This window comes from Anser anser (assembly GCF_964211835.1).
Source record: "Anser anser genome assembly, chromosome: 15".
In the NCBI taxonomy this organism is placed as follows: Eukaryota; Metazoa; Chordata; class Aves; order Anseriformes; family Anatidae; genus Anser; species Anser anser.
In genome coordinates, this window is record NC_139736.1 from 1,753,801 (window position 1) to 1,780,823 (window position 27,023).

General features: G+C 56.6%; 1 protein-coding gene across 1 annotated transcript in view; it reads left to right on the top strand.

Moving 5' to 3' along the window:
• The first annotated feature begins 6,263 nt into the window (after nt 1–6,263).
• The window catches only part of HS3ST6 (heparan sulfate-glucosamine 3-sulfotransferase 6), a 30,288-nt gene continuing 9,528 nt past the window's right edge, over nt 6,264–27,023 (top strand). Inside the window, exon 1 of the mRNA XM_083800234.1 lies at nt 6,264–6,707. Coding sequence (XP_083656360.1) covers nt 6,337–6,707 — 371 coding nt within the window. The 5' untranslated portion in view covers nt 6,264–6,336. The remainder of the gene's footprint in view (nt 6,708–27,023) is intronic.

Below are 27,023 nucleotides of genomic sequence, written 5' to 3' on the forward strand. Positions count from 1 at the left end.
GCTGGGGCACCCAGCAGTGTGATGGCTGGGTCCTCTGGTGAGCTGCCAGCTCCTTTTGGTAGGGTTTTTTCCCCATACATCTCTATAGGATAAAGAAATCCCGCTGCTCCCATAGAGCTGTGTGACCAGATGCTGGGGAACAGCAAATCAAACAGAAAAAGCACCTTTGTGCGTTATCCTCCCCCAATCCCCGCGTTTGTGCAGTTCCAGCGTGATGTCAAACTGTTGTCACTGCTGTGTCTTCGCCCAGGAGGGCACCAATAAGGGAGTAATTGCAGTCAGCCCGAGTTTGTTTTTGCATGGAAAAAACGAGAAGGAAAATGGGGCCGGGTGGGGCTGGGAAGCTGCGTGGAGGATGTCTGAGGGCTCTGGATGGCACAGTTAATAGCTGGAGTCCTGGGGACAGAGGTTTGGGTAGGAAGGGCTGCGTCTGATACCCTACAGCTCTGCCTACTCTCATAAAACTCGCACATTTCATATATATTATTTTTTAAATTGAAGCTTTAAAAAAATCAGTGGGTTCTGGCTGCTTTATCCCCTTATTGGGATTATTTAAATCAAAAACAGAAATATGGGGCAGGCTCCCTTTGTAACCGCGGATGGCCCGGAGCCAGCTGCCTCTGCGCTGCTGCGGGCGGGTGGCGGATCCTGGGCGGGCACGGGCACGGCGGGGACCCGGGGATGGGGCCACCCCCCTGGGACCCCCGTCCTGCCCTGCCACCACCCCAAAGGCTGTTTTGGAGAGAACAACATGGAGCTGAACCCTGGGCTGCTGGAGGGAGCTGGGACAGCACCGGGGGCTCAGGATAACCCTCCTCCTGCATTGGGCACGCTGCGAGCACCAGATTTGCCCTCTATGAAGCACCGCGTTCCCGTTCAGGATTTAAGGGACCGAACGGGTGGCACGGAGCGTGGCACAGGAGAGGCAGCTTGGGGGTGTTTTTGTTGTGTAAACGCTCCCCGAGCGGGGCTGTCTCCAGCTCGCTGGTATTGCTATAGCTACGGGCAATTTTCTGCGTTCAAGTTTTGCAAAACCATATTAAGAAAAATCTCGCCCTGGCGCTGCTGGCTCTCCTCCAGGCTGGAAATTGCATTCCCCTGCTTGAAATTCCTCACGGAGTTTCAGATGGAGAATGTACAACTTCACTTTCCATCTCGAGCTGCTGTCACACATTTTAATAACAGGGGCTGTGCTACACCCCAGAGGTGGCCGCGTGCCAGTATTTTGAAGCGAACCCGTTGGAGCGGTTGCGGTGAAGGCTTGGACGGCGGCGCAGGCGCTGAGCGAGCGGCGGAGGAGAAGGAGCCGCGGCTCCAGCCCAGCTCCAGACGTGTGCCGTGTGGCCCCTTCTGCCTCCCGAGCCCCGCTCAGCCCCTCGAGCAGAGGTCGGAGCTTGCGGGTTATTTTCAGCCTCCCAGTGGCCGCGGTGATGAGCTCCGCGCTGTCTCCTTCACCCCAGGTGATGGGACACCCCTGCTCTGGACAGGATCAGATCCGTCTGCTGCACTGTAGCACCCTTGATCCTGGTGAGGAAGAGACATGGTTCTTTCCTCCTTTATCCTCCTGACAGTCCCTGTGCTCACGTCCATGAAAACAGCGAGGGCCTGGCCCTAATGAGCTCCAAGCTTCTGCAAAGCCATCCCAGGTCTCTCCCTGTAAAAGCTGCCTCTTCCCACAGGGAGGATTAGGGCAAATCCCCCTGTGCTGTTATTTTGAGGTCGGGACACCTACAATGCCCAGAGGGCAAACCTCAAAACTCCCCAGGTCCCTGGGGAAAGACTCAGTAATGTCACAGAGTGGCTGAGCCTGGTGACAGGGGTGGCCTTTGCTGGGACCCTGCAGGGGTCCATCCCCAACCTGAACACCCCCAAGGAGACGTAACCCGCCTCCTTAGCTGGCCTGGGCTGCTTTAGGGACGGGCATGGGGCTGCTCTTCTGGGAAACATCACTATTTGCAGGACTCAGCCATCCCCAGCCCCATCCGTATCCGCATCCCGGGGCACAGGTCTGGGCTCTGCCTCCCCGAGCCTCTCCTGGCTGCAGGCACCGCCTCGCCCCTTACCAAGCCCCTTCTCTGGCTTGCTCTTTGAACCCGAGGAGCAGGGTGTATTTGTAAAACACACCGCCGTAATCAGGGAAACAGCCGTCCTAATTGGATTGGAAGGGCCCTGAGTAATTGGCTGTTTGGGAGCAGCCGTTTCGAATCAAGCTGTGCGCTCTTTAATAAGTTTACTCGCCTTTATCAGCTTGGCGAACTCCGCTGCGGAGGTGACCTGTTAAATGATCTCCTGTGTTTCTAAAGCGCTTTTTATCCCCGCTGATCCCTTGAGCCATTTTCTTTCTTTCTTTGTAACAACGAGCTTCAGGAGACCCACAGCGCCCGCGCTGCAGCTCCCGCCTGCGTGCTGCACGGGCCAGGGAGGTCCCAGGGGAAGGGGCTGGGTGGGGATGCCCCGACCGCTATCCGGGACCCCATCCTGCCCAGAGGAGATGGTTCGGGGCTGGGGGAAGGACGGATGAGGGGAGCACCGAGCTCACACAGCGCCGTGCTGATGTTGCTCTGCGTGGACTGTGAAGGACCTCGGCTGCCTGAGTCCAAGGGCTCCAGGGGAGGTTGTACTAAAGGGGAAATGGGGGCGAGGACTGGTGGAGAGTGCTCCAGGTGAACCCCTGCGTGGGGCACGGGCAGTTTTGGGGAATGCTGCCCTGGGAGTTTGCTCTGTCCTGGTGTCAGGATAAATCCCTGGTATGCTTCAGGGGTGCTGGCGGGTATGGCCATGGGACAGGGCTGCCCAATGCACCTGGTCAGGAGGAGCCCTCCCCTACTCCCCAAAAAAACAATTCAGACCACACGTATGTGTGCCACAATGTCTGGTGGCAGCTCCTGAGCTCGGGAATGTGTCTCCCTCACCTCTTCTGCACTGACAACCGCTACAAGCTCCTTCGGCCACGATCCATGGAGCATCTTTGGCCATGCAGATGCACAGCCACAGTGCCACGGCTCCCCCCGGGCTGTCGTTAGTCCCCCAGTCCCTGGGGAGCTGCCAAGCCTGCAGTCATCTCCCCTGGGACCCGCGGTTAGTCTGCCTGGCCCCAGGAACGATGACCCTTCCCTTCCTCCGTGCAGCCAGTCATCTCCAGGGCTCGAACACCCCTCGCCCCTGGCAGAGGTTGAGGCAGTGGTGATGTAGTGAGTGCAGTGGCCGGCCCTCGCATCTCATCAATCAGGGCTCGGAAGCGCGGAGGCTCCCTCCACATCCGCAGTGTCTGCACGACGCTCCCCGCGAGCGCTCGCAGCCCATCCATAACGCCGGTGACAGCCCGGAACACTTTCATCTGCATCTGCCAGGGCAGCCGGCGGCTCTCGTGCGGCCCTGGGGACCGGCTGTGCCCAAGGGGTGCCCGCGGTGGCCCTTGGGGTGTGGGGAGGCTCCCCTCCACCCAGGTTTGGCTCCTTGGGGCGAGCACATCGGTGCCCATCGTGGTGGCATGGCTTGCTCCTGGCAAACGCGGCCCCGTCCAGCTGGGCACCCGCAGCAGGGACCTTTCAACACGATCGGGAAACTCTTGAAAAGCGGCGCTCTCCGGTGGGTTTTGTTATCGGAGCCGCAGATGAAGAAGTGCTAACGGAGGGAGAAGACAGGCAGCGTCCCGGCAGACAAGGTGGCAGGGAGATCAGAGGGGGCCCGGTCCGGATCCCGCATCCCGCTCAGCCTTCTGCGCTGACTGCAGCCACCGCCAGCCAGTGGCACTGCGCACAGGGACGTCGAAGCTGCTCATTTCAGAACAGCCTTTGTTTGGCTGAAGGCTGTGGAAATGCTGGCACCGAGACCCCCAGGCCCTTTCCTGGCTCACTGCCTGCACAGGACCCTGAAAGCGTGTCCCCAAAAATGCAGTGTTTTGTCCTTAAAAAGCTCCTCTACTCAATTTAAAATTATACTGAAATGACAGATTGGGAAGAAATCTCAAAGAGCTGAAAATTGCTACCCACCGATTTTGTTTCGAGTCAGTTTGAATGTTCTAATTTTGCTGAAAAAGTTACTCCCAAGTGCTTGTTGCCTTCGATCGTCTGAGCCTCCCGGCCCCAGCACCGAGCTCCAGGTCACCTTTTAGGCCTTTTCCCCCAGCCTGGCGGGCAGGCAAGGAAAAGGCGCTGCCCTTTGGGCCCTGTGCTGCTGTGCAGCGGGCAGATCGGGCGGTGCCAAGAGGCAGCACCAAAAGGCAGCACCGCACCATCCCGCTGCACCATCGCCAGCCCGCTGGGATCCTCCCTGGGCTGAGGATGAGGACGGTGCGGGTGCCGCACTCCCCCACCTGCCTTTCCTGAGCCTCCCTGGCTGTGTTTAGACAGAATTTTGTCAAAATGCATATATTCCTGCCAAACGTTTCCATTTTGACAAATTGGCATTTTCCAACAACAACAATTCCCCCCCCAACCCAAACACGGAGCTGGAAAAATTCCCACCAGCTCTAGCCCGGAGTGAAACAGTTCCTATTTCTAATCACTTACGTAAACTCAACAAGAGCTGGCAAGTGTCGCGGGGAAGATTTTGGATGCGTTTTTATTTATCAAACTGCTCCCGATAACAGATTCACTTCCTCGTCGCAATCTTCCCTTCGCGTTTTTCCCCGGGGAACCTTCGTGTTGTGAATTGGAAGGTTTCTCCGTCGCGCCCGAGCGTTTATTTCCTCTTGTTGAAAAGCTACCGTGCGCCACGGGCCAGGCAGCCCCCGCGCAGCCTCCTGCGAGCACCAGCCACGAGAGGGCACAAAGCCCCGTCCCGCAGCCGGGCGACCTTGCGGCTTTGCCATTGTGCCACCACCCAACCGTGCTGGTGTGTGCATTCGGGTGTCCGTGGCACCGCGCAGCCTGTCGCTTGTGCCGCCGCCGCACAGGATTGTCACTGCTCGGTGGCGATGCCGCGGTGTTTGCGCAGCTCTGCACCCCCAGGTCTCGGGCCGCGCTCGCCCCCTCCCCGCGATGCTCTATCTCTTGGAAGACTCGGGGGATCTAATTATAAAAAGAGCTAATTATATTGATAGGTTAATTAAGGCACTGCTGATTTCAGAGAAAAAAAAAAAAAGGCTTTATCACAAGGCTGGAAGTGAGGCTCGGCATTTCGGGTGTGTGCCAGGGCAGATCCTTGGAGCGTTTCAATGAAGCCACAGCCAGGCTGGGGGGACAACGGCCCCCAGGGGCACCCCCAGGCCGGGCCTGGGCTGGTTTGTGTCTGCTGCAGGTCCGTGCTGCCAGGAGGGCAGGGGCAAGCGGCACGGTGCCGCTGCTGCTCGCGAGGCCCAGGCCTGGCCAGCAGTGCCCGGGGATGCCACCCGCAGAGCCGCTCGCTGCAGGGTCACCGTGTGCCACCTGCGCTGCAGCACCGCTGGGGTTCACTTGGCACCTTGGTGCTTTGGGATGGGGGAATGGCGTTTCCCCAGCTGCTGCTGCCCCCACCCCACTGCTCATTTCACACGCACATTTTGGGGTGCAACACCTGAGCTGCTGCTTTGGGGCGCATTTTGCCAGGTGCAGGGCTGGCACCCCAGGTTCCTCCCATCCCAAGCAAGAACTATACGCGCATGCTGGCTGCCTTTCCACGCTTGCAGCAGAGCCCGCGCAGCCCAATTAGCGCTGCCCCGGGGGTGCCGGCTGCTAATTGCGGGCCTCGGGGCTCCCAGCACGGCGAGCACCGGGTGTGAGTGGTGCAGCCCCCACCGGGACCCCACTCCTGGGTGTGAGCAGCTGCAGTGTGCCTCCAGAAATGATAAAAGGAGGGGAAAAAAATAAAAAAGGGGAAAGAAAAAAAAAAAAAGGAGAAAGGGGAAAAAAAAGGAAAAGGAAAAAGGGAAAAGGGAAAAGGGTAAAAAAAAAGGAAAAGAAAGGAAAAAGGGGAAAAAAAAAGGAAAAGAAAAAAAAAAAGGAAAAAGGGGAAAAAAAAGCAGCGGCTGGGAAATCGCCGGTCCCGGCGGGGGCTGTCCCGGCGGGGTCTCTGCCCTCCCCGGGGGCTCCCCACGCGTGAGCCCCGTCCCCGGGCGGGGCCGCCCCACGCGCGCTCCCGCCTCCTCCCCGCGGGTGGGCGCGGGGGGCGGTGCGCGGGGGGCGGGAGGGGAGGGCCGGGACGGGCCGGGGGGGCGCGGAGCAGCGCGCAGGGGGGGCGCGGAGCGGAGCGGGGCCGAGCCGAGCCGTGCCGTGCCGAGCCGTGCCGGGCAGGGCAGGGCCGGGCAGGGCAGGGCAGGGCAGGGCAGGGCAGGGCGGCCGCACGGGATGCGCTGCCCGGCGGGGCGGCGGCGGCGGCGGCGGCGGCGGGGGCGGGCTGCGCCGGGAGCGGCCCCCGATGGGATGTAGCGGGCGGCTGCTGGGACCCGTCGGGGGGCGCCGCGCCTCGCTGCTCCTCACCATGATCCTCTTCTTCACCTACTTCTTCTACTGCCTGCCCGGGCCCTGCGAACCGCTGCCCCCCGCCCTGCTGCTGCCGCCGCCCGCCGCTCTCCCCGACGGAGCGGCCCCGGGGGCGGCGGGGCCCGGGGCTCCGGGGGCGGCGGGCGGCGGCAGCCGGCGGTTCCCGCAGGCCATCATCGTGGGCGTCAAGAAGGGCGGGACGCGGGCGCTGCTGGAGTTCCTGCGGGTGCACCCCGGGGTGCGCGCCGTGGGCGCCGAGCCGCACTTCTTCGACAGGTGCTACGAGAAGGGGCTGCGCTGGTACAGGTAACGGCCCCCCCCCCCTTCCCCCGAGCCTCGGGAACGGGGGGGTGCGGAGCTGGCCCCCCTGTTCCCCCCCCCCCCCCCTCGGGCAGGTGGCGGAGAGCTGGGCAGCGGGTGCTTGGCTTTTTTTGGTGACCCCCCCGTTTGCGGTCGTGGCCCTGCCGCTTTATTCGCAGCCGTCCCGTGGCTTTCACCCCGCCGACTTCCTCCTTTAGGGAGTTTTTTGTTTTTTTCTTAAATCTCAGTTTCTAAAACTAAAGGGAGCCAGGAGCTCCGCTCGCGGGACCTGACTTGATCCCGGCGGATTTTGGCATTGAAACCTCGAACTGGCGCGAGGAGGGGAAGGGTAAAAGAGTATCGCTTGAATTCCCCGGGCTGCTTGTGTCAAAGGGCAGAGCTGTATTGATTCAAGGGAGTTGTTTAGTTTTGAGGGTTTCAATGGAATTGAGCTCTTCGGGCGATAAAGCATCGGAAGAGCGGCTACCGTGCATGTGTTGTCCATTAAACTCCCCTATCGTGGCCAACTCCAAAGTGGCCGGCCAAACCTCGTCGGAGCGCTAAGCCCCTTGAAGCCAGCGAAAGAATCTGGTCCGTTATTTTGAAGACAGTCCAAGAGTACAGATTTATAAAAGCGCTGCGGTGTTCTCGCGAAACATCTGAAAACAATAAAAGGAGTAGCTCTCCCTGTCCTTCCTGCTCCTCCACCGGGCTCCCTCCAAACCCCGCAGGGATACTCCTTCTTACGTGTGCTTAATGGTTCGTTATGTTTTGGGGAAGGATGCAGCTTAGCAATGCTCGCCAAAATAATAACCTGTGAAAAATAAGCACGCTTAATGCGAAGCGTAATTTTAGTGGTAATTTTACCTGCAGAGTTTCGGCTCTGTAAGACCACATCTGGACTGTAAAGTTATTGACTTAACACACCTTCAAACGCAGTAAGTAGCACACTTATTTTTATGACTGTATTAATATTGCCGTGATTTATTAGCTCATTTCTCAGTTCCATATGTATCTGCGGCGCGCTAGGAACAATAATGATGATAACTAATTTTGGGGGGGTGAGGATTACAAGATAGATCTTGCTTGGCAGGATGGGAGTTTAATGACCGCAAGCACGTAATTAAAGTGCGGAAGATCGAACGCTTTCATATCGTTTGCTGTAGTCCAGTGAGGCATTTGCAGGATGGACCGTGGCAAGAGAAGAATAAATAAAACTCACTTTGGGATTGCTGCGTAGGGAGTTTTCAGTGCTCTGAGTGCTCGCAGGGAGCCCGGCCTGGAAGCAGCTAGATGATATGATTCTCTATATGGCTATGGTAAATTTGGAGAAACAGAGCAGGGAACATTTTTGGTGCAGCCAAATGCAATGCAGGGAAGCGTACCGTGTGCTGGGAAGAAGTTGCATCCTTTCTAGTCGGGGGAAAAATTATTAGATGTTTTGGTTTAGCTCTGCATAGAGCACGTGTGTTTTCAATCATATGCACAACAATTTTTCAGAGTTTCCTCTTTTCCGTGCCTCTCCTGTTTTGTCTTCTTACAAGATCCTGCTATACTGAGGGTTTTTTTTCCCCTTGAAAGCCAGACAGAGCTAAATGTTTAAAGCTGGGGTGTGTTTGGGTGGAGGAAAATAGAAGTTGGACAGAAGTTCAGGTTTTTCCAATGATTATCTCAAAGTGGTGTAAACATTTTTAAAATATTTGAATGTGCTAGGAAACCAAAATTACACCAACTGCTTCTCATGCCAAGATATTTGGCCTGAAGGCACCTGTAGGTCGTTGCTTGTCTTAAGTCAATGTAAGGAGAAAAAAGGGAGAAGAAGGAAAAAACAACAACAACAACAACTTAGAAATATTGTCACAGAATTTTCTTTCTTCATAGTTTAATCCCATAGGGATTTTGCTTCTGTGGAAGGAGTATCTTCTTGTGGGTGCCGAGTAGTTTACATTATAATGTAAGTCACTGACTGAAACCATTTGTTCTTACTGGAGCGTTTTATTTTATTTAAATTTGAAATAGCTCAAAACCCTCCCTTTTTTTTTTTTTTTTAAAATAGTTCATTTTGCTGGTATGACGAAAATACTCGGTAAAAGCAGCAAGCATCTCATCTGAAATTCCTTGAGTTACTATCGGTTTAGCTAATTATAAGAAGATTAAACACCTTCTCTAGCCTGCAACATAAATTACCTAATGGATAATCCAAGCATGAAGTGAAATTTTATCCTGAAGCAAAACAGTGTTTTAACTTTTTTGGCACTCGGTGCTGCTTGGGGTAAACCCAAATAAAAAGAGAACGGGAGGGATATCCGTGGGCGTGCTCCTCTCCTGTGCAGCGGCGCTGGGAGCGCGAGCGTCCTGCCGGGGAAGCTGGAGTGGTGCTGTGCCCCTCGCCGCTGGCTGGCTGCCCCTCCGCTTTGTGGCAACGTGGGCAAAGGCAAACGTAAGAACCGAACCTGAGACGTTTCCTGGTGGTATTTCAAAATTCATCACAAGCATGTGGAGCGGTGCTCGGTGTGATGGCACGGGGCTGATCCTGCCCTTGCTTGCGTGGATATAGAAAAGTTGTGCTTGCAGCGGGCTGAGCGGCTGCAGGCTGCCACGGCCATAAGCCAAGTGGTGCTTGTGGAGGCTGGGGTCGGAGCTGGGGGCATTTTCTCATTGTGGTGCCCGTGTCAGGGCACAGCTGGGAACCTCCCACTGCCTTCCCAGTTACCAGAACCAGCCTCATTTCCCACTCGGCCACCCGATGCGGCTGTGCCCGCAACCAGCATCCGTCTGTCCCGCACCTAACTCAGCGCAGCCCCTGCGGTTCTGGTGCTGCTGGGAAAAGGACGTGAGGAAGGGGGGACGAGAGCAGGCGTGGGGCATGAAGGCGGTGCAGGGAATGGTCTTTGCGGATGTGGTTTTGCATGAAAGGAAGTTTGGGGGAATGCACGTTGCGAGCACTCGCTCTGCTGTCGCTCATACAAAGTTCCCTTGTCTCCGTCCACTGAATCTTTGCAGTGGTAGCAGCTCCATCAGGCAGCTTTGCTCTGTCTTGTACTTCCTTGTACGATTTATGATCTGAGTCCTCTCTTCCCCGTCTGTTCTTCCTGTTTTTACCCGATATCTAAAGAAAGCGCCTCACAGCTGGAGGGTTGGGCCAGGGCTCCCGGTGGCCGTTCGCATCGCCGAGCCCAGCGTGCCGCATGAAAGCGGCCGTTGGCGTTGTGCTCCGCGAAGCTGCGCTCTGCGTGATGGTGCGTGCTGGATTTCACAGGAATTGCAATCCCTTCCTCATTTTCTTCCACATTGGGGCAGACGTAATAAATCTACCCAGTGTGGGTTTGCTGGTAACAGTTGGCAAATGCCTCCATGTGAGTCTTAAGGCTCGAGCTCCGCAGCGGCGGCACGCAGCTGGGTGGGCATGGCCAGCACTGCCGAGCAGCCCGGCGCTGCGCTCCTCTGCGGCCGGCTGCAACGATTCCTCCTCGGTTTGCCTTTGGACGGGCTGCAGCGCATGCAGGTCTGCATGCTGGGGGCTGCGTGGGGAGGAACCCTTCATGTGGTTTGTCATGCTCGCGCTGTGCTTCTGTGCATGCATCGAGCAGCCGGTGGACGCCGGGCTGCGCGGAGGGCGTCCCAGATTGGGAGCATGTGTGTGTGCCTGGCCGAGGTGGACGGGGAGCAAAAGCTGCCGCATGCGATGTTTTCCCCCTTCGAGCCCATTCATGGAAGCTAATAACGTTCTTGAAAGGCGTCCAGGATTTCTTGAGCCAGACTTTGTTATCTCCGGACCTTGCGGCCCTGGAGCCTTTGAGCGGCAGGGAAGGGACGCGGCTCCGGCGCTGCTCTTTTGACTTTTGCTGTGAGTGTTATTGGCAGCTGAAAAGTAGAGCTAAGTAGATGCCTTGAGGGGGTTTTGTGTGTGTTGTGATTGTACAGACAGATCAAGACACTCTATAGCACAAGCTGTTGAATAAAACCCGGGCGTGGGGGCTACTGGGGAGTCACCAGGCTGCGTTTTGGCACGAAGCTCGGATCCCCTTCCAGGCAGAGCTTTTCACAGGCGCATTTAAGAAACACATAGGTGGCAAGAGACAAAGGGATCTTGCGAGGAGTCAGATGGCGATGCACTGAGAGCTGCTCCGGGACATTATCTTTATTCATTGACACTGGCTAATCTGCTCTCCTAATGGACTCGCGTTTCAGCACTCTGCGCCTCAAAGTGGCCCTTGTTTTTCCTTCGTGCGTTTGCAGAAACTCAGTCCTGGAGCACGCTTCTTGGGTTTGCTACTCTGATTTTGTGATCTCTCATTTCTTTTTTTGGTTTTTGTTGCAAAACAGGGCCTTTTTGTATCCGCTTCCTCTGTCCTCACCCCCATGTTTAAAAGATTAAGAGCAATCCTAAAATAAAAAGAAAAAAAAAATGCAGGAAAGCTGAGGAAAAGCTGCAATTTTCTAGCTACGAAGAAGATATTTTAGTGCTTTATTTGATGCAAGATAGTTCAGATTTGTCGTTAGATGGAGAAAAACATGTCCACGTGCACGGGGCTCTGTGTCCCTGCCGTAATGCTGGCTGTTGAGGCAATGCTTCAGCCCCAGCTCTGCACCGAGAGGAGGGAGCAGGCGCTGTGCTAGCAGCAGGATGGGTCGGCCCCGCCACCGCGTGCCCCGTCCCACCGCTGCCTGGTCGCAGCAGCGCGTCGCATGCACTGCGTGATACGTGCAGACTTAGGTCTGCCGCAAAGTGCTTTCACGTGGGATTAAAAATAGCTTTTACTGCCACGATGAGGAATTAACATTTGAAAACGTTTAAAGCGCTCGTAGGCAGCCACCACTGAGGGCAGCGGGGCTGGGCTGGGCTCCTGCTGCCTCGGGAGCTTCTCCTGGCCCACCGCGCGCTGGGCAAGGAGCAGCAGGGACCCCTGGCTATCAGCTCCAGGCCGCCGCTGGCCACCAGCCCCGGGCTCTGCTCCCACCTGCATCCTGCTGGAGCCGGTGTGGTGCCGCTCGCTGGTGCGGGCAGGTCTGAGCATCGGGGTTTGATGCTGCGAGGCTCAGCTCGGGCTGGCTGCTCCGTGCTGCGGAGAGAGCGCCAGGCGCAAGCGACTGAAGCTGCGTGTTGGTCTTGGCCCCGGGTTTTCTGATAGACGCTGTGACTCGTGGAGTGTAACGAGTCGCGGTCTTCCCGACTGAGGAATTCTTTCTCTGGTGCTGTCTCTTTTAAGTAAATGGTGGTTTTATATACATGCTGTGCACTGGAGTGTGTAGAAGTAACCCGAGTTTCTAAAAGATTTCAAGTACGCCAGCGTTGCTGTCCCAGGCTGCTTGAATAAATAGATAGGGCTGGGCACCTAGAAATCCTGGAACTGTTTTAAAAAATGAATATTGTATGAATCAGTGTCTTTGAAAAACACTTCCTCGGTCACGGCCTTTTCCTTGGGTTCCCCAGTTACTCTTTTGTAACCTCGGGGGCTGGAAATTTAAGCACGTAAATGTGGACATTTTTTATTACCCCCTTGTAACTCCAGAGAACTTTTGAGGCTGAATGGAAGAAATATTCATGGGCAGCAGTGGAAGCGGATGGGTTTTTAGGAGTGCAACTGCCGAAGGGCTGGAAAAGCATTTGTGGCAATGTGAGGGGCTTGGGGTGCTAATGTGGGGCTTTGGCGGCCTTGGCCGTGCTCCAGATGGGGCCGGGGGGCTGCAGGGGCAGCCCGTGCAAGCACCCCTTTCGGGGGGCTGCTCTGCTTCCTACCCACCCTGCTTGGGACAGGCAGGGTCCCCAGGCCCCCATCTGTATTGCAAATTGTCCCCTGTTTTGGCCACCTTGCACGGAACCCTGTGGCAGCGGCGTGCCCTGCAGCGTGCGTCGCGTTGTGCCGACACCCAGCGAAGCCTCGCTCAGCACCACGGGGGTTTCTTCTTAAGAGCATTCTGTTTTTTTTTTTTCTTCCAGATTATTTTTAGATGTGGATTGTGACAGAAGGTGGAAGAGGCCAGGGGGTTTAGGGTGCTTTTATGCAAGGAGAGACTATTACTTAGGGGTGTTCAAAGCTTTTTACCAAACAGTAATTACCGTCCCTGGAGACGGAAGCGGGCAGCTCGCATCCAGTCGAGGAGGGAGTTACAATAGTTAATTGGCAAATATGCTTAAAAGCTTCTTCCTGACCTTTTAAAAAACTTTTCACTGAAACGGGCTCCGGTAGAGATTGAAAACCTGACTAATGAAAGGCCAGGTTTAATACCAGGACTTAGCTCTAAATGGCTTTTCAAAGGGCTTTGGAAATCCGCCTGCTTACAGAGCTGCTCGGCGGCAGCCCGATGCTCCCGTTTCTTTCCTGCAGGGCCGTGCTCTGCCCCGGAGCGAGAGCCGACAGCGGGGACAACGCTCTGCTCCCTGCCCGGGGGTGGCCGAAGGGCTGAGCCCCACGGCGAGCTCGGGTTCCTGCAGGCATCCAGCCCCGCGGCGAGAAGCCGGCTGCGGGGTGCCCGGGGTGCTCGCAGCCCTCGCAGCTCCTCCGCCACCAGCGCCTGTGCCCGGGGGCGCGGCGAGGGGCTGGCGGTGCTGCGGGAGCCCCTGCTCTCCTCCCACCGCATTTTTCTGGCGCGTTTGTTTATAAATGTATCGAGTGAGGAGAAAAGGGATATTGTGAACAGCTTTCTGCAGGGCTTTGAAAATCGCGGTGGCTGCACGCGAGAAATACACGGCAGCTGTCTGCAGCTGGGCTCAGAGGAGGAGGCCTGATCCTGCACCGCTCCGTTACTGGGGCTCTGCCCAAACTCGCGGGCATCACGCCTCTGGCCTCCCAGCGTGTGGGGCACTGCCCGTGCTGTGCAGGCAGGGACTGGTTTTGCAGCTGGGGTCCCCAACGCACTCTCTGGTCTCGCAGTGTGGCTGCCCAGGACTCAGCACGCTCTCGGTTGCTCACATTTCGCGTGCTCACGTTTTGTGGGGATGGTCCTTGGCAAAAAATTCACAGCAGCTAATTCAATTTGGCCTCCTGCTCCCTCCGGGTGGGGACAGCTCGCAGATCACAGGAGTCTAAGCGTCTTCAAAATTATTCATGCATCTCTTAAGTGAGTCACTCTTGATCTGAAGAGTCATTTGAAATGCAAATGGTGAATATTGCAGTCAATCAGACCACTCTGCTGTCATTGGGGCACGGAGGCAGCGTGTCCAGCTAACCCAGCCTGAATGTGCAAGCGATCCCCGTGTACGGGTTGTAAATGCCTGACCCCGTGGACTGCTGCTGTTTGCGGACCAGAGCGATGACTGTGTGCAGGAAGCCCTGGCTTTGCCACCTGCCAGGTGCTGGAGAGCCAGAGACCAAAAAGAGCATCTATCCCTGCCCCAGCGCGCGCTGCTCGCCTGGCAGCCGGGGTTGCCACGAATCACCCAGCACGGCAGCGCACGAAGCGCTCTGACCAACGCTGCTCACGTCTGAAATGTGGAGCAAAATGTTTGAAATCCGCATCTCCTAACCAGTTGCACTGAACTCCTGCAGCTGGGCTCCTCTCGGAGTGATTTTGCACAAAATGTCACAGCCCGGCACGGACACGGCTCCGCGTTCCAGCCAGCAGCCCCGCGGCGGCTGGGGGCGGCACGGGAGATCTCAGTGTCAGAAGGAGCTGCGGATTTTAACACAGCAAATTGATTACAGGCAGGAGTGAATTACATTAATACATCCACTTGTCACCGAGGTCTTATTAGTAATCTCCGCTCATTAGTCTGGAGAGAATAAGGATGTGACCTTGTTAAGCATCCTTGCTGCTGGAAGGGCTGGCCACTTTGCTATTGATTTATTGCTCGGTCCCTAAGCAGCGCGAACAGCTCCGTCTTTTCATGCACACCTACGTGCACCCGTGGCTGCATAGGGGGCATTTGGGCGGTCATGTTGGAGAATTTGTGATCTCGTGCCCGGCCACCACGCGCCCCTTGGGCTGGCCCAGCTGTGAGCTAGCAGCCGCTGTCAGCAGGCACCGCGCTGTGCAGGAGAGGGAGCGGGCGCTGAGTGATGGGAACGCACAGGGAATGGGCCGGGTCCTGTCCCCAGGGGCCACATCTCAGCTCTGCCTCCTGCCGGGGTGCAGCGGTGCCAGGGCCATGCTGCCGGAGCCCTCCTGCACCTCCCTGCTGCTCCAGAGCCCACGGCATCCCAGAGCTGTGTCCTGGGGGCTGAGCTGCCTGCGCCCAGCCGAGGGCAGGACCTGCTGCTGCTGCTGCTGGTAAAATTAAGCCCGCAGAGCAAAAGCCATGGCACAGCAAGGTGGTGACCAGCTGGGGCCCAGGGGGCAGAGTCCCCTTTCCCTGCTCTAAATGAGGGCGGTGGTGCCAGGAGCCTTTTTGTTGCTCCTGTCTCTGCACCCACAGGGCAGGACACTGAAATATATCTGCCGTGTGTCTGGTCCAGTGTGAGAGTTACATATTTTTACATAGCTCCTTGGATGCTATTTGGCCATGTGCAGCCAGGTTTTGGGCTGGACCCTAAACCAGCAAGAACAGCTCCAGCATCTCTCCTAACGCTGGAGCACTTTTCCAGCTGCTGGCGGTGCCCTGAAGGTTTCCCTTGCTTTTCCCTCTGGATGCTTTGCGCTGTGTGCCGTGCCACTGTTACCAACCTTGCTTGTGCCATTCAGCTCTCCCATAGCCCCGAGTGGCAGCGTACCCTGCTGGCACCCTGATGGGGAAAAACATCAATAACAGTGGAGCTGAAAGAAATCCTCCAATTACTGGGAGCACTTGGGGCTGCCGTGGCTGCTGAAGGGGCTTCCTTCACTGTGCATTGATCAGGGCTCATCAGCACATCCCTCACTGCTGGCACTTGTCGATAGCTGCCGAGGTCCCCGGCCGGCGGAGCCGGGTGCCGTGCGGTGCTGCCAGCGCCATCCCTCCGAGTGACAGCTCCACGGGGGCTCCGTGCGATTGGCACCAGCCGGGGAGGGATGATTATTCTTCAACAAGAGCATCGGCCGCTTCCTCCGGCTGCCTTTATACTGCAGAAAGTCATGTTCCTAAGCCACGCAAGCCATGAGGAAAAATTTCAAAGGGTCGCTGCCAAGTGCTTTGGGCTCAGAGTTTAGGTTTTGTTGAGGGAAGGGATCGTTTGTCTCCATGAAAAGCCTGTTTTGGGGGCCGGAAGGGGGTTGAACGTCCCCCGCGGTGTCAGAGACCCAGTGTGACAACCTGCATCCGCTCAGCTGCCGCCGGGATGTGGAGCTACTGCTGGTGCTGGCCCTTCCCAAAGGGGCCGCCGGGCAGGGTCTGGGCTGCTCCCAGTTGGAGAAGGGAGGGGGGCGTCCCCAGGGCCTGATCCTGCTGCAGGGAGGGTGAGTGGTGCTGCCAGGGCAGCATTCTGCATCATGGTGAGGGAGGGAAGGGCCTGGCTGGGAGCATCCCAGCGCCTGGTCCGGGCAAGGCAGGACCCAGCTGGTGCCACGGCGCCGAGGTGCCGTTGTTGGAGAGGGGCTGATTGCTTCTCATCCCGGGCATGAAACGCAGCCTGGTTCTTGCCCGGGCATCCCTGGCCCCAGGCACCCTGGCAGTGGGATGCCGGAGATGGCAGCTGGCTTCTTGCACCAGGGGGTCCCCAAGTGCTGCCGCCTGATTTCCTGGCGCGGAGCTGGGCGCCGTGGAGCCCGGCCGCCTCGTCCTCGCCTGCAGCGCTCTCGGTTTGAGCCGCTCTTGTTCCGTGGGTCACAAGGGACTGCCTTGTTCAGTTCTGGTCTTGTGTATGTTCCAAATTAATATTCCTCCACTTCAGAGTGTATTGGGAAGTGTGCAAGGGCAGGACAGACCAGGGCTCTCTCTAAGGTCTCTATCGCGTAAAAGGTTTGTAGAACTTGAACTACAGAGTGTGAAACTTGAACAAGTGATTAATAGCATAAAGCAATTTAGCATAAAACACTCTGTTACGGCAAGATCTCTTCTAAGCCTGTTTCTAGGCAAACGTTAATTAAAATGAAAGGAGCTTAAGGCTGACTTTATGTGCTAGTCACATCAAGGGCTGGCTTTAGACCATCTGAAAACAGCCCTCAAAGCTTTGCTTCAACTGAAGTTGGAGGTAAGCTCATGACAGAAAGGAGAAGTACCATTAAAGCCATAGCTCCTGGAGTCATAGGGTGGGGGAGAGCCTCAGTTCTTGCCTGAAGCGAGTGTGTCCCGAAGGTGAGAAACCCGAGGGCTCAGAAACCAGAAGAAAGCTGTAAAGGACCGTAGCCTGTACGTATGTGCAAACTTGTGTTTGAAGACAATCCCATAAATCTTGGAACATGAGCTGTGATTGAGCTGAAGGTGCTTAGCGTTCTTCTCACCTACAGCAGCACCTCTGCAGTTATTTCATGCAGTTACGAAGCCATCCGGAGACGGCTTACAAGCCCAAGATGAGCGCCAGCGACCAGTGGCTCCACCATGCTTTGTGCCTCTCCGCGGAGCAGGAGCGAGCAGTTCGGAGCAGCGCAGTGCCGGATGGTGGTGTAAGGTCCTGAACAGGCCTCGCAGAGGCACACGGCTTCTGCAACTCCTCCTCTTCTCCGGGGTTTGAGGAGGACGCTGGACGCAGAAGGGGGAGGCTGCCAGGGCAGGGGCTGGGTGCTGTGGCCGTGGGCCCTGCACCGACTGAGCCGCCTCGTCCCCGAAGGCTGTTTGCGAAAGGCACCGCACGTGCTGCACATTAGCTCCTCAAGTCACCGTGCAGGACATAGAGGAACAACTTTAAAGAACAAGTAAAACTGTTGCCACTTCAAAACTAGTCTCAGAATTGATGCCAGGACTCCAACAGACCGATGCTCCTTTATTCTCCTTTTAATTAATTCCTTTGCCTCCAGTGAATTTCCATCTTTTATTTCTGCTGCAATCAAAGGGCTGCGAGCAGCAAGGCTCACATTAGGAACAGACTGATCCAACCTTTTTTTAATCTTCCCGTATCAGTTACTTGTCTCTTTCTTGCGCTGCCACGATGCATCTGAAGCACATATGCCAGGAGATGACTTGCTGAAGGAGAGATGGGGCACGCAAAGCCCCGTAGCTGCAGTTTGCTCCCAGCGGGTCTCCTTTGCTGGCAGTTTTTGTATGGCAGCAAGGAGTGAGAGGCCAGATAAGCTTGCTCGGATACACAAATGAGCAATTACGTGGTCACCTGAGAAGTGCCTGATGATTTATGGTGTTATTAAAAGGTGATGGTAAGAGTAGAAAAGATGTGTAACATCTGCATTGAAACCCCCAGCTCTGACCCTCGCACCCCAGATACCAACATATTAAATATCCAAACAGGCATTCGAGCCTGCAGATCGCTCTGACAGAGATCCCTGCACATCTGGTAACACTTGGCCTGATACCCAAGCCCCTGGACAGTGTGTGAGCAAACGTAATTCACTCCTTGCCCTGCCGTGGGCTCGAAGAGCACTGTTCCTGCTGGAGGGGCGGCCTTCGGGGAAGCCTCGTGGAGGAGGAATGTGCAGGCACTGCCGGCGTGGCGGTGGCATCCCATGAAGCCGAAGAAGTGCTTGGCTGCAGGATGAGAGGCCTGGCGCAGGTGGCAGGAGAGCTGGGGCTGGCGTGCGGGTGTCTGTCAGCAAGCGAGGCCTGGTCTCAGCCGGCAGCTCCATCTCCTTGCTGGGCAGGGAGCAGTGGTGGCTGCAGCTCCAAAACAGCCCCTGTGGCTCGTGGGTCTGAGCAGACGTCCCTGAGCACGCTGTGGGGACTCCTCTTGCCCTCCAAAGACCGTAGTGGCCAGGGCTGCGATGGGCTTGGGCAGCAGGATCCTGCGTTGCTGGCGCTGCCCTGCGGTGCTACAGGCCTCCTTGTCCCTTTCCATCTGTTGTTTGCACTGCTGGCTTCTGATCCCCCCGGACACGTCTTCTGCTCGTTACAGGGAAGAAATCATGGCTGGAAGAGAGAGGTCCGAAGGGTGGGCTGGTCAGAGAAGATGTTCTGTGGGGCTACACCTAGCAGGGGCGGCCTGGGCACGCTGTTGCACGTGTTAGTGTGCTGCAGGGCCTGCACGTAGGGTGGTTGGGCAGCAGGGCGGTGCGTGTCCGTGCTTTGGCACAAGCAGGCGGTGATGTCCCCAAGGAGAATGGCACAGGAACCTTCATGGGCTCTGCTTCTCTACACCTGCTGCCAGACCTGGTGCTGCGGGCTTCGGGGGGCTGCTGCTGCTTGGCACAAGTGGGGTTTCCAACTCAAAACTCCATCTCAGTCTGCCAAGGCTGCCTTGTTTTTGTGCAAACATTGAGTTTTGGGTACGAGTGGGAGAAATGTGCTGGTGGAAGTGGCTGTGATGGGCACGTTCACTTGTTAGGAGCCCGCGCTGTGTGCGGAACGCACAGCCTGTGCTTTGTGCTGCACTGACAGCGAGCAGGATGGAGGATGCACATGTTTTCAGAGCACAGGGGAGAGCTGGCAGTTGTGGGGATAAAAGCAGCATATGTCTGATTGAATAAATGGAGAAATGCAGGCCAGATGGCTGGAAATGCTAGGAACTGTTTAATAATTTCTAAACTCTTTGCTCTCTAGAGCAAGATTATGGGCACTTGCAGTCTTTTCCTCTCTGCTCAGTTTGCCTCCTGTGCTGGCTGCATTACTCTTGGCTTCACGTAGAACATTTAATATTGTTTGTGACCTTCACAAATTTATGGAATTATTATCTGGGGTATAACCTCTGAGCATCTTTCAGGGAGCAGCCAGTGATTTGTGAGGGTGTCTCCTCCGTGCCTGGGAGGTGGAGCTTTGGAAATGCCTCGTGGCTCCCCGATCCCACGTACGTTAACGGGTCCAAAACCAGCTCAGCAGTGCCTGGGGGGCGTCCTGCATCCAATTCCCGCCGACCTGGCTGGGTTGAAGTCAGGCTCTGGAGCGGCAGCCCCAAACACCAAAGTCGCAGGAGCTGTGCCCTGGGACAAGCAGGCGCTGTTCCAGCTGCCGCACGGGAGCAGAGCTGGCTCTGGTACTCGCTGCCTCTCCTCTGGCTCCTACCAAACGCGTGACCCGACAGAGGAGCTTGGCTCAAACTGATCACATTGCAGCCGTCGTCTTTCCTGGGAGAGGGTTGGAAACTGTCTCTAACCAGGTGCCATCTCCCTGGCACTGGCTGAACCACGCGTTACGTGGGGAAAGGGAGGAGGGGGGATGTGTTTGGAGGGCTTTGGAGATGAAGGTGCTCACAGCGCTCCTGGGGATGGGTCCTCGGGACCCACTGAGTCACTTTCCTACTAGCAGGGGGATGAAGTAATGCAGGAGGTGGATGTGGGGGGGTGTGCAGGGACAGGAACCTGCCTCCTGGTCCCTGCTGTGAGGTTAGCCACTGGTTGGCTCCCTGGGTTTCCAAGTAGATCCTGAGGTGCCAAAATGAGATGGAAAATGCTGGCCGAGCAGTATTGCTGGCAGGACCAGGAGAGGAGACGTTGCAGCATGGAGTGGTGGCGGTGGAGCTACAGGCAGTGTATAAGTACGGGTGGCGGAGCCCTGCGCTGTGCCCTGCGCAGCAGCCCAGGCGTGCCGTTGGTGCTGAGCACAGAAGGGGACCCGGCTTGTCCCCACACGCGTGCCACCGCAGGTGTGTTTCCCTATGGTGCCGGTCTCCAGGTGAGAGGTGCTGGGGTGAGGCAGGAGCTGCAGGTTCAGTCCGGGTCGCTGTACAGTTTGCCTTGTTGTGGTCAAAAGCCCCATTTTCTCCAAAGCAGGATTTTGCTTTTATTTATTTATTTATTTATTTTTAACAAACTAAGAAAGCAAAGAACTTCTAAGGAAAACCTTGAATTTAGTGTTTCAAAACCAGGAAGTTTTTGAGCAGAAAACTGACATTTGTGTTTCAGGGGAGCGCTGATCTTTTTACTGCCTCAGTACCTTGTAATCGTCTGCAGAGTTTCTCCGTGGCCACTTGTAAAAGCAGTCGTATTTTTGCTAAAACACTTGTTACTTTGGGCCTGTGGAACTGGTGCAGGGCCCCAGCTTGTCTGCGCAGGGCCAGATCCAGCCCCTGGAAGAGGGGTGTGCTCCTCCCGCTGCGGAGGGGAGAAACTGGGATCACGGGGTGATGGCGATTTAAAAAATAATAAGTCCTAGTGTTCCATGAGATGAAGAGTGTGATAGGAGCAGAAACTGCAATTCTAATAAGGTGGAAACCTGAAGTATTCCAAAAATAATGCAGGTTGCAGTTCTTGAAGGAACTTCCTTGCGCAATTTGAGGGAGAAAAAAAATCATATAAACTGTGTTTCAAGGAAAATGAAATGCAAATAAGAAAAAAAACAAATTTGAGTTAATTCTTTTTTTTTTTTTTCTTCAAGCACAGCTCCATTCAACGTTTTAAAAGTCAAGGGATTTAGGGATCTGGAGAGAGCATCAATGTTTTTTGGTAACAAGTACAAACTGTAGTGGGTTGTAAGACTTCAGAAGCTGTTTCTGATTAGTATCTTTTCTTTTGACAACTTCTTTTCTTTTCAGAAGGAAAAAAAAAAGAAAGGAGAGGGGTTTTGTAACACAGTTGGGTTAGAGATGGGGGAAAATCTGTTTAAAATATGCAGGAACCTGAAAGAAAATCTTGAGTGAATAATAAGTTTAACTGACCTTAAAATATCCCATTGCCATGAGGGATTTGAGAGTAACACTTCAAATGGATTTTTGATGAGGCTCTCTAGGCTGTGGGGAATTGAACGTTTTACCCAACACGTTTCTGAGCTAAATTTTCGTGATAACTAAGAGAAACTATTCTGAAATGCCTAAAGAAGTTTTTGTCTTGTTTTGTGTTGCTTTGTGGTGTGTTTTTTGTTTTGTTTTGTTTTGTTTGTTCTGTTTTTCCTTTAAAGCTACCGACAGAACAAGGAAAATCAATTCACAGTAAGGCGACTTTTCCGAACTGCTTTTTCCCCGGGCTCAGTTTCATGCTGGAGCAGGATGTGTCCCGGCGGCGGGTGCTGTACTGGGTGCATCCTGCTCAGCTCTCAGCCCGGCTTCGCCTCTGAGCCAGGAGCTGCGGGGCTGCAGCTCCGTGCCCAAGGTGCTCTGTCCGGGTCTATCTGTCCGTCCGTCCATCCGAGGACAAAGCAGGGGATGGAAACCTGGAGCTGAGCGGCTGCAAACGGGTCTGTCTCGGGGCTGAGCGCTGCCTGTCCCTCTGTCTGTCCGTCTCTCCCTGCAGGTCTTGGCGCTGCGTGTCCTGGGGCTCTGCATGCCCGGCGCTGGGATGCGGGATCGACCCGCATCGGGTTTGTCTGCGTGCTCCGTCCCCGTGCTGCAAGTCCCAGATTGTGCCCATCCCACGGTGCTGCTGCCACCAGAGCCCAGCACCATCCAAATTGCCCACTGCGAGCCTGCTCTGCCCGGCCCTGAGCTGGGAGGGGCCTCTGGCGCATGAGGATAAATTATTGTCTTTGTCGATAATTGTTATCACTGCTGATAAATTGAGGTGTGACAACTGCAGGCTCTGAGCGAAGAGCTGAGCACTTGTGGAGCACCCCGCAGCGCCCGTGCCCCTCCAGCCCTGTCCTGGGGAGATGCCTTATTTACGGGCAGCTCGGGTGTTGCAAAAAACAAATAACAAAAAAAAACCAAAACCAGGGAGGTCAATGTGTGCTGTGTGCTGGCCTTTGGGAAGGTTTTCAAACTTAGAAATAAAAGTCAGCCCCTCGCTTCCTGGAAGCACGTAAAAGTTGATGGCTGGAAGCAGGCCAAGTGAAATGAAATACGCGTTATTGTCCCCGCACCAGTGGAAAAGGCTGGGCAGGATTTGCTCCTCTCCTCTATGGGGGCCAAATGAATAGCAGCTTTCTGCTGCTGACAGCTCGCTGCGCTTCAGCCCTCGCTGCTCCGCTGGCCACCGGCTTCTGAAGGCTTAAGACTGTCTTGAGTACACATGATGGCACATAATAACTCGGGAGCAAATAATGTGGCCTTTGAATTCCTGTGCCGCTGGAGGTTCCCTCTTCCCAAAGCTTTGTGGGCTGTGAAGAAATGCCCTTTCTTTGCTGCTGCTCCTCTGCCCAGGGGTGAGGGCCGGGCGAGTCCATCCTGCTCGCACGTGTTGTCCCTGCTGATGGAGATGGTGTTGTGCCCTGCTGCCAGCTCTGCTCCTGCCCAGGGCTGGTCCCGCAGGGCTGGGCAGAGCTGCGGTGCCCCTGGGGACCGTGACATGACAGCACGAGGACGTGGGGCTGGGCGTGCTGGGATCCTCGCCCGTGCCTTGTGCGTGGGATGAGGCCAGCAAAGCGCTTTCCTGGTGGGGTTTTCCTGACGGGGCCGTGCTGGAGCTGCCTTTCCCCGAGCCAAGGGCAGCTGTCAGGGTCATGGCTGCTGCTTGGCCGCAGCTTTTCCTGGGAATGTGTAAAATTCCTAGTTTTGATCCTTCTCCATCAAATCAGATTGGAATGGGCCGGTGGGCATTCCCCCCAGACGCGGCCGGGGGAAGACCAGCAGACAGGCGGGCGGACAGGCAGACAGACCGTGTGATTGCTTAAGCCACATTTCCTTAGGAAGCCAGGCTAAAAATAATAAAAATCCAGTCCTTTCCCACAAACAGCTCCAGTTGCCACAAACTGATGCTTTTCCAGTGCCGAAATGCTTTGTGAGAGAATTCCCAGTTGTTCCCGGGGAAGGGAGGACGTGGGGAGGGCCGAGAGCCTGGCTGCACTGCTGGGGTCTGGTGGAGCCCCCAGGCCCCATTGCTGGGCTGGTTTGGGATGGCTGGGGACCTGCAAATAGCCCAGCTGGGAGGGCAGGGATTTCCTGCACTGGGGACCAGCAGGACCCCCCCAGTGCCAGGCGAGAGGGACGGATGCAGCCCGGGGGCCACCCGAGCCACCCCTGCGGGCTCGGCTGCCTTTCTGAGGCTTCTCCGTGGAGGGAGCGGTTGTTGGCACACGTGGGACGGGCTGCAGGTGGGCGAGAAAAGTCCCGTGGATGCAGGGAAGAGGCTCAACAGCTTGCGAGGGAGGGGAGCCCTTGGGCAGCCCCTCAGGGCTGGTTCCCCCTTCCTTTCGGTGGGTGCTGCAGGTGGGTGATGCGGGATGCCCCTCGGCCCCGGCACGGCCCCGCACGGCACTGCTGCGCTCGGGGCGAAGCTCGCCTGCGCTCCTTGCCAGGAAACGGGGCTTTTTCTGATAGTGAAAAAAAAAAAAAAAAAGAGCTAAATTTGTTTCCCATCTTCCCCGAGGCTGTATTACAAATTTGACACAGATGGGGATTTTTGTTTTTTTTTTCTTTTCATTTTTGTGGAAAATTGGATACGTTTTCCATCGCAACAAGAGCTTTTCTGTGGCAGCATGACAACGTTCTGCCCGAGAGCAGCACCAGGCAGCCCGGATGGGATTGTTTGTCGCTGACAGAGGCGGGGAGGGGACACGAGCCCCGCGAGCCCTGAGCTGTTGCGAACCCTCGCACAGGTAGCGCGGGCTCTGCAGGGCGCAGGGTCTGCCTGGGTGCAGGGTCAGGGACTGTTACGGGGTGAGGGCTTAACTCAAAGCTTCCCTTGTTGAACCCACAGCCAGGGCCAGAGGCTCCGACCCGCAGCACCGGTGCCCTTCTCACAAACGGGGAGGATGCAGCAGCCACGCCGTTGCCTGCTCGAGGTGTCGGGGGCATCACTGGGGAGATGCCCGGGGGGGCACCGCCGCATCTCCGTGCACCCCCTGCCTGTGCGCAGCTGCGGCATTGCTGCCTCCCCCCATGGGCGAGCAGCCCCGGTTCCCCGCACCGCAGCCGCTCGCGGGGCTGCTCCCACACCTGCTCCGTGCCCCGCCGAGAGCCGGAGCCGCAGCTGGTGCCGCTCATCTGCCAGCTACCGAACCCAGCCTGGCGGTGGGCACGGCGGGCACCCGCGGAGATGTGCGTAACCCAGGTAATTGCACCGATGTGGTGCCCTTCCTCCCTTGGGCCGAGTCCTACAGCTCGGGCTCCGGTGTGGGCTGTGGAAGCTGCTGGCAGCAGCACCCGGCCGTTGTGGTCTCCTGGCTTCCTGCCCCGTCCTTCTGCCCGTTGCCGCCGGGGACGGGGGTGCAGTGGCAGATGGGTTTGGGGCACGCGGTCCCTTGTGCGCGGGGATGCTCGCCAGCAAGCTGGGGATGCAGAGGGCCGGGGGACGTGGAAGCACAGGGCAAAGCGAGGCACCGGCTCAGCTTCTGCTTCAAAACCCAACGCGGCGCTCCGTGGTGTTCTCAGGAAGGCCGGGGCGGCTGCCTGCCGGAGATCACCTTCCGGGGGGGATTTGGGTGCTCAGGTACCGGCGATCTCCGTGAGCGTTAGGTTCCCAAATACCTTTGTGGATCTGGCCAAAAGAGCTTAAAGCTGTCGCGGGAAACTTTCCCGATGGATCCCAAAGGCTTCGCCGCAGACCTCAGGCCTGGCTGCGGTCCAGGAGCGAGGACTGATTTATGTTTTCGTAGGTAGAAACGAGACAGTTCTGGATGCGTTTCAGAGCGGCTGACGGTTAGCTTGAACCTGCAGCTTCAAACAGGACCAGCGCTTGTTCAGCAGCGGGAAGCCGAGCCGGGAGAGCATTTCTGCAGAAGTCTCCGTGAAGTGGAACCGGTGGAGTTGCCACGTGCAAAACTGGCACGCTGGTGGTGGGAGGGCATCGCTCCTACGGCAGCGGGCAGGCTCTCACCTCACTGGTAGCTTCTTTGACTTCTAACTCGTCACATCCCCCTGCTGCAGTTCTGGACTGGACACTGAAGGTGCTGTGGGCAGTGTAATTGTATTAAAATCACATTAGTTAAAGCAATTGAATTTGCTCAGTTGAAAATACAGATGGTGTGAGCAGCTTTTACTGCTTATGGTTTACCTACTGGAGTAGGACCCAGGGTCCTCAGTCAGGGTGTGCAGGTTTCACGCAGAGCCCGTAAGATCGTGCCATGGGCTTCCAAGCCCTGGGGAAGCCCTGGACCGGCGCGGATGTGTTCTGAGACCCCGCTCCTGTGTCACGGAGAAGAGCTGCTGTCCGTGGCTGGGCGAGGAGCGAGATGGGCCCTCACTGCCGTGCTCCCTGGCCACGAGCCTCTGTGCACCCACCCGGGTTGTTTCCCCCTGGCTTTTTGTGCACGCAGCGGTTCCCAGCTGCAGGCCGGCCTGGCCTCCCTTTGGCATTAGGAGGGAACCTGCTGAAGAGGCAGGTCTTGTGTCTTTTTGTCTTTTTTTTTTTTTTTTTTTAACCCTGAACGAAGCTTCCAAGCAGCCTTCCCCACACCACCCACTGCGTTAAAAAATAAATGAAGCTGGCTCTGTCCCTTGGCCAAATCTGACAGCTTTTCCACACCAGATTAGCTAACCCGTCTCCGGAGCCTGCTCATGTTTCACAGAGCGGTTTCATCCCGAGGAGAACGCCCGCTTGCGCCGGGCTCTGCACGGGGACCGGGGACACTGCTGCTGCGTCCCGTGTGCGGGGCTGCGCCTGCGGCCACCTGCACATTTCTTTTATCCTTATTTTCCCTGCCAATGCTTGCATTTCTGGGTAGTCCCAGGGCATGCTCCCCACCTGCAGTGGCTGGCGGTGAGGGCCCTGCGGGACGGGGGCTGCTCGTGGCTGGAGATGCTGTCCCCCCCACACCCCCTGTCCCCATCCGGTGCTCGGCCGTGTCACAGTGAGGGTTGCATGTGCTGCAGGTGGCCCCACGCTGTCCCAAAGCCGCCCAGAGAGGAGCTGATAGCATCTCGGGGAGACCTCGGTGAGGGTTGTTCTCCATCCCTTCTGCCCACAGCATTTTCCTCTTGCTGCCTTGGCCTGGCTGCGGTCCTGCACCGCTGCCCAGCCCTGGCCGTTGCTTCCCTGGGTGCTGTGGTCCGGAGGCTGCCTCGGGTGGGTGGATCTGTGCCATACCACGGCGGGCTGTGGCCGCGTAGTTACTCAGAAATGCATTCATTGTGCTCTACTGAGCATTGACTGGGTGATTGCAACAGAACCTGGTGGCCCTGGTGCAGAGCCTCCGCCCTCTGCTCGGGTTCAGAGTTCCCATTTCTATCCATGTAAAAGGAGAAATTAAAAATAAATAAACGCTGGGCTCAGTTATGTTCATGCCTTGCTCCCCGTGCCCCCCCAGCCGTGCAGGAGGTGCAGGTGCACGGGGGAAGAGCACCCAGCACCCTTCCCAGCCCCAGCGGGGCACAGAGCGCCGGATGGGGCGGCAGCGCCGGCCAGCCCCACGCTGAGATCAAATAAACACGAAGGCAGCGAAATTATTCATGGCTCGGGGGACTTGTCTTGATGCCTCGTCAGCATCTGCTGATCAAATCAAAGCATCTGTCGGTGCAGCGGCCGGCAGGAAGGTCTCGCTCTGGCAGACACGTGTGAATTCCTCCTTTCTTCCTCCCTCGCCTGCGCTCCCGCTGGTCCTGCACCTGCGGCGATGCCGGG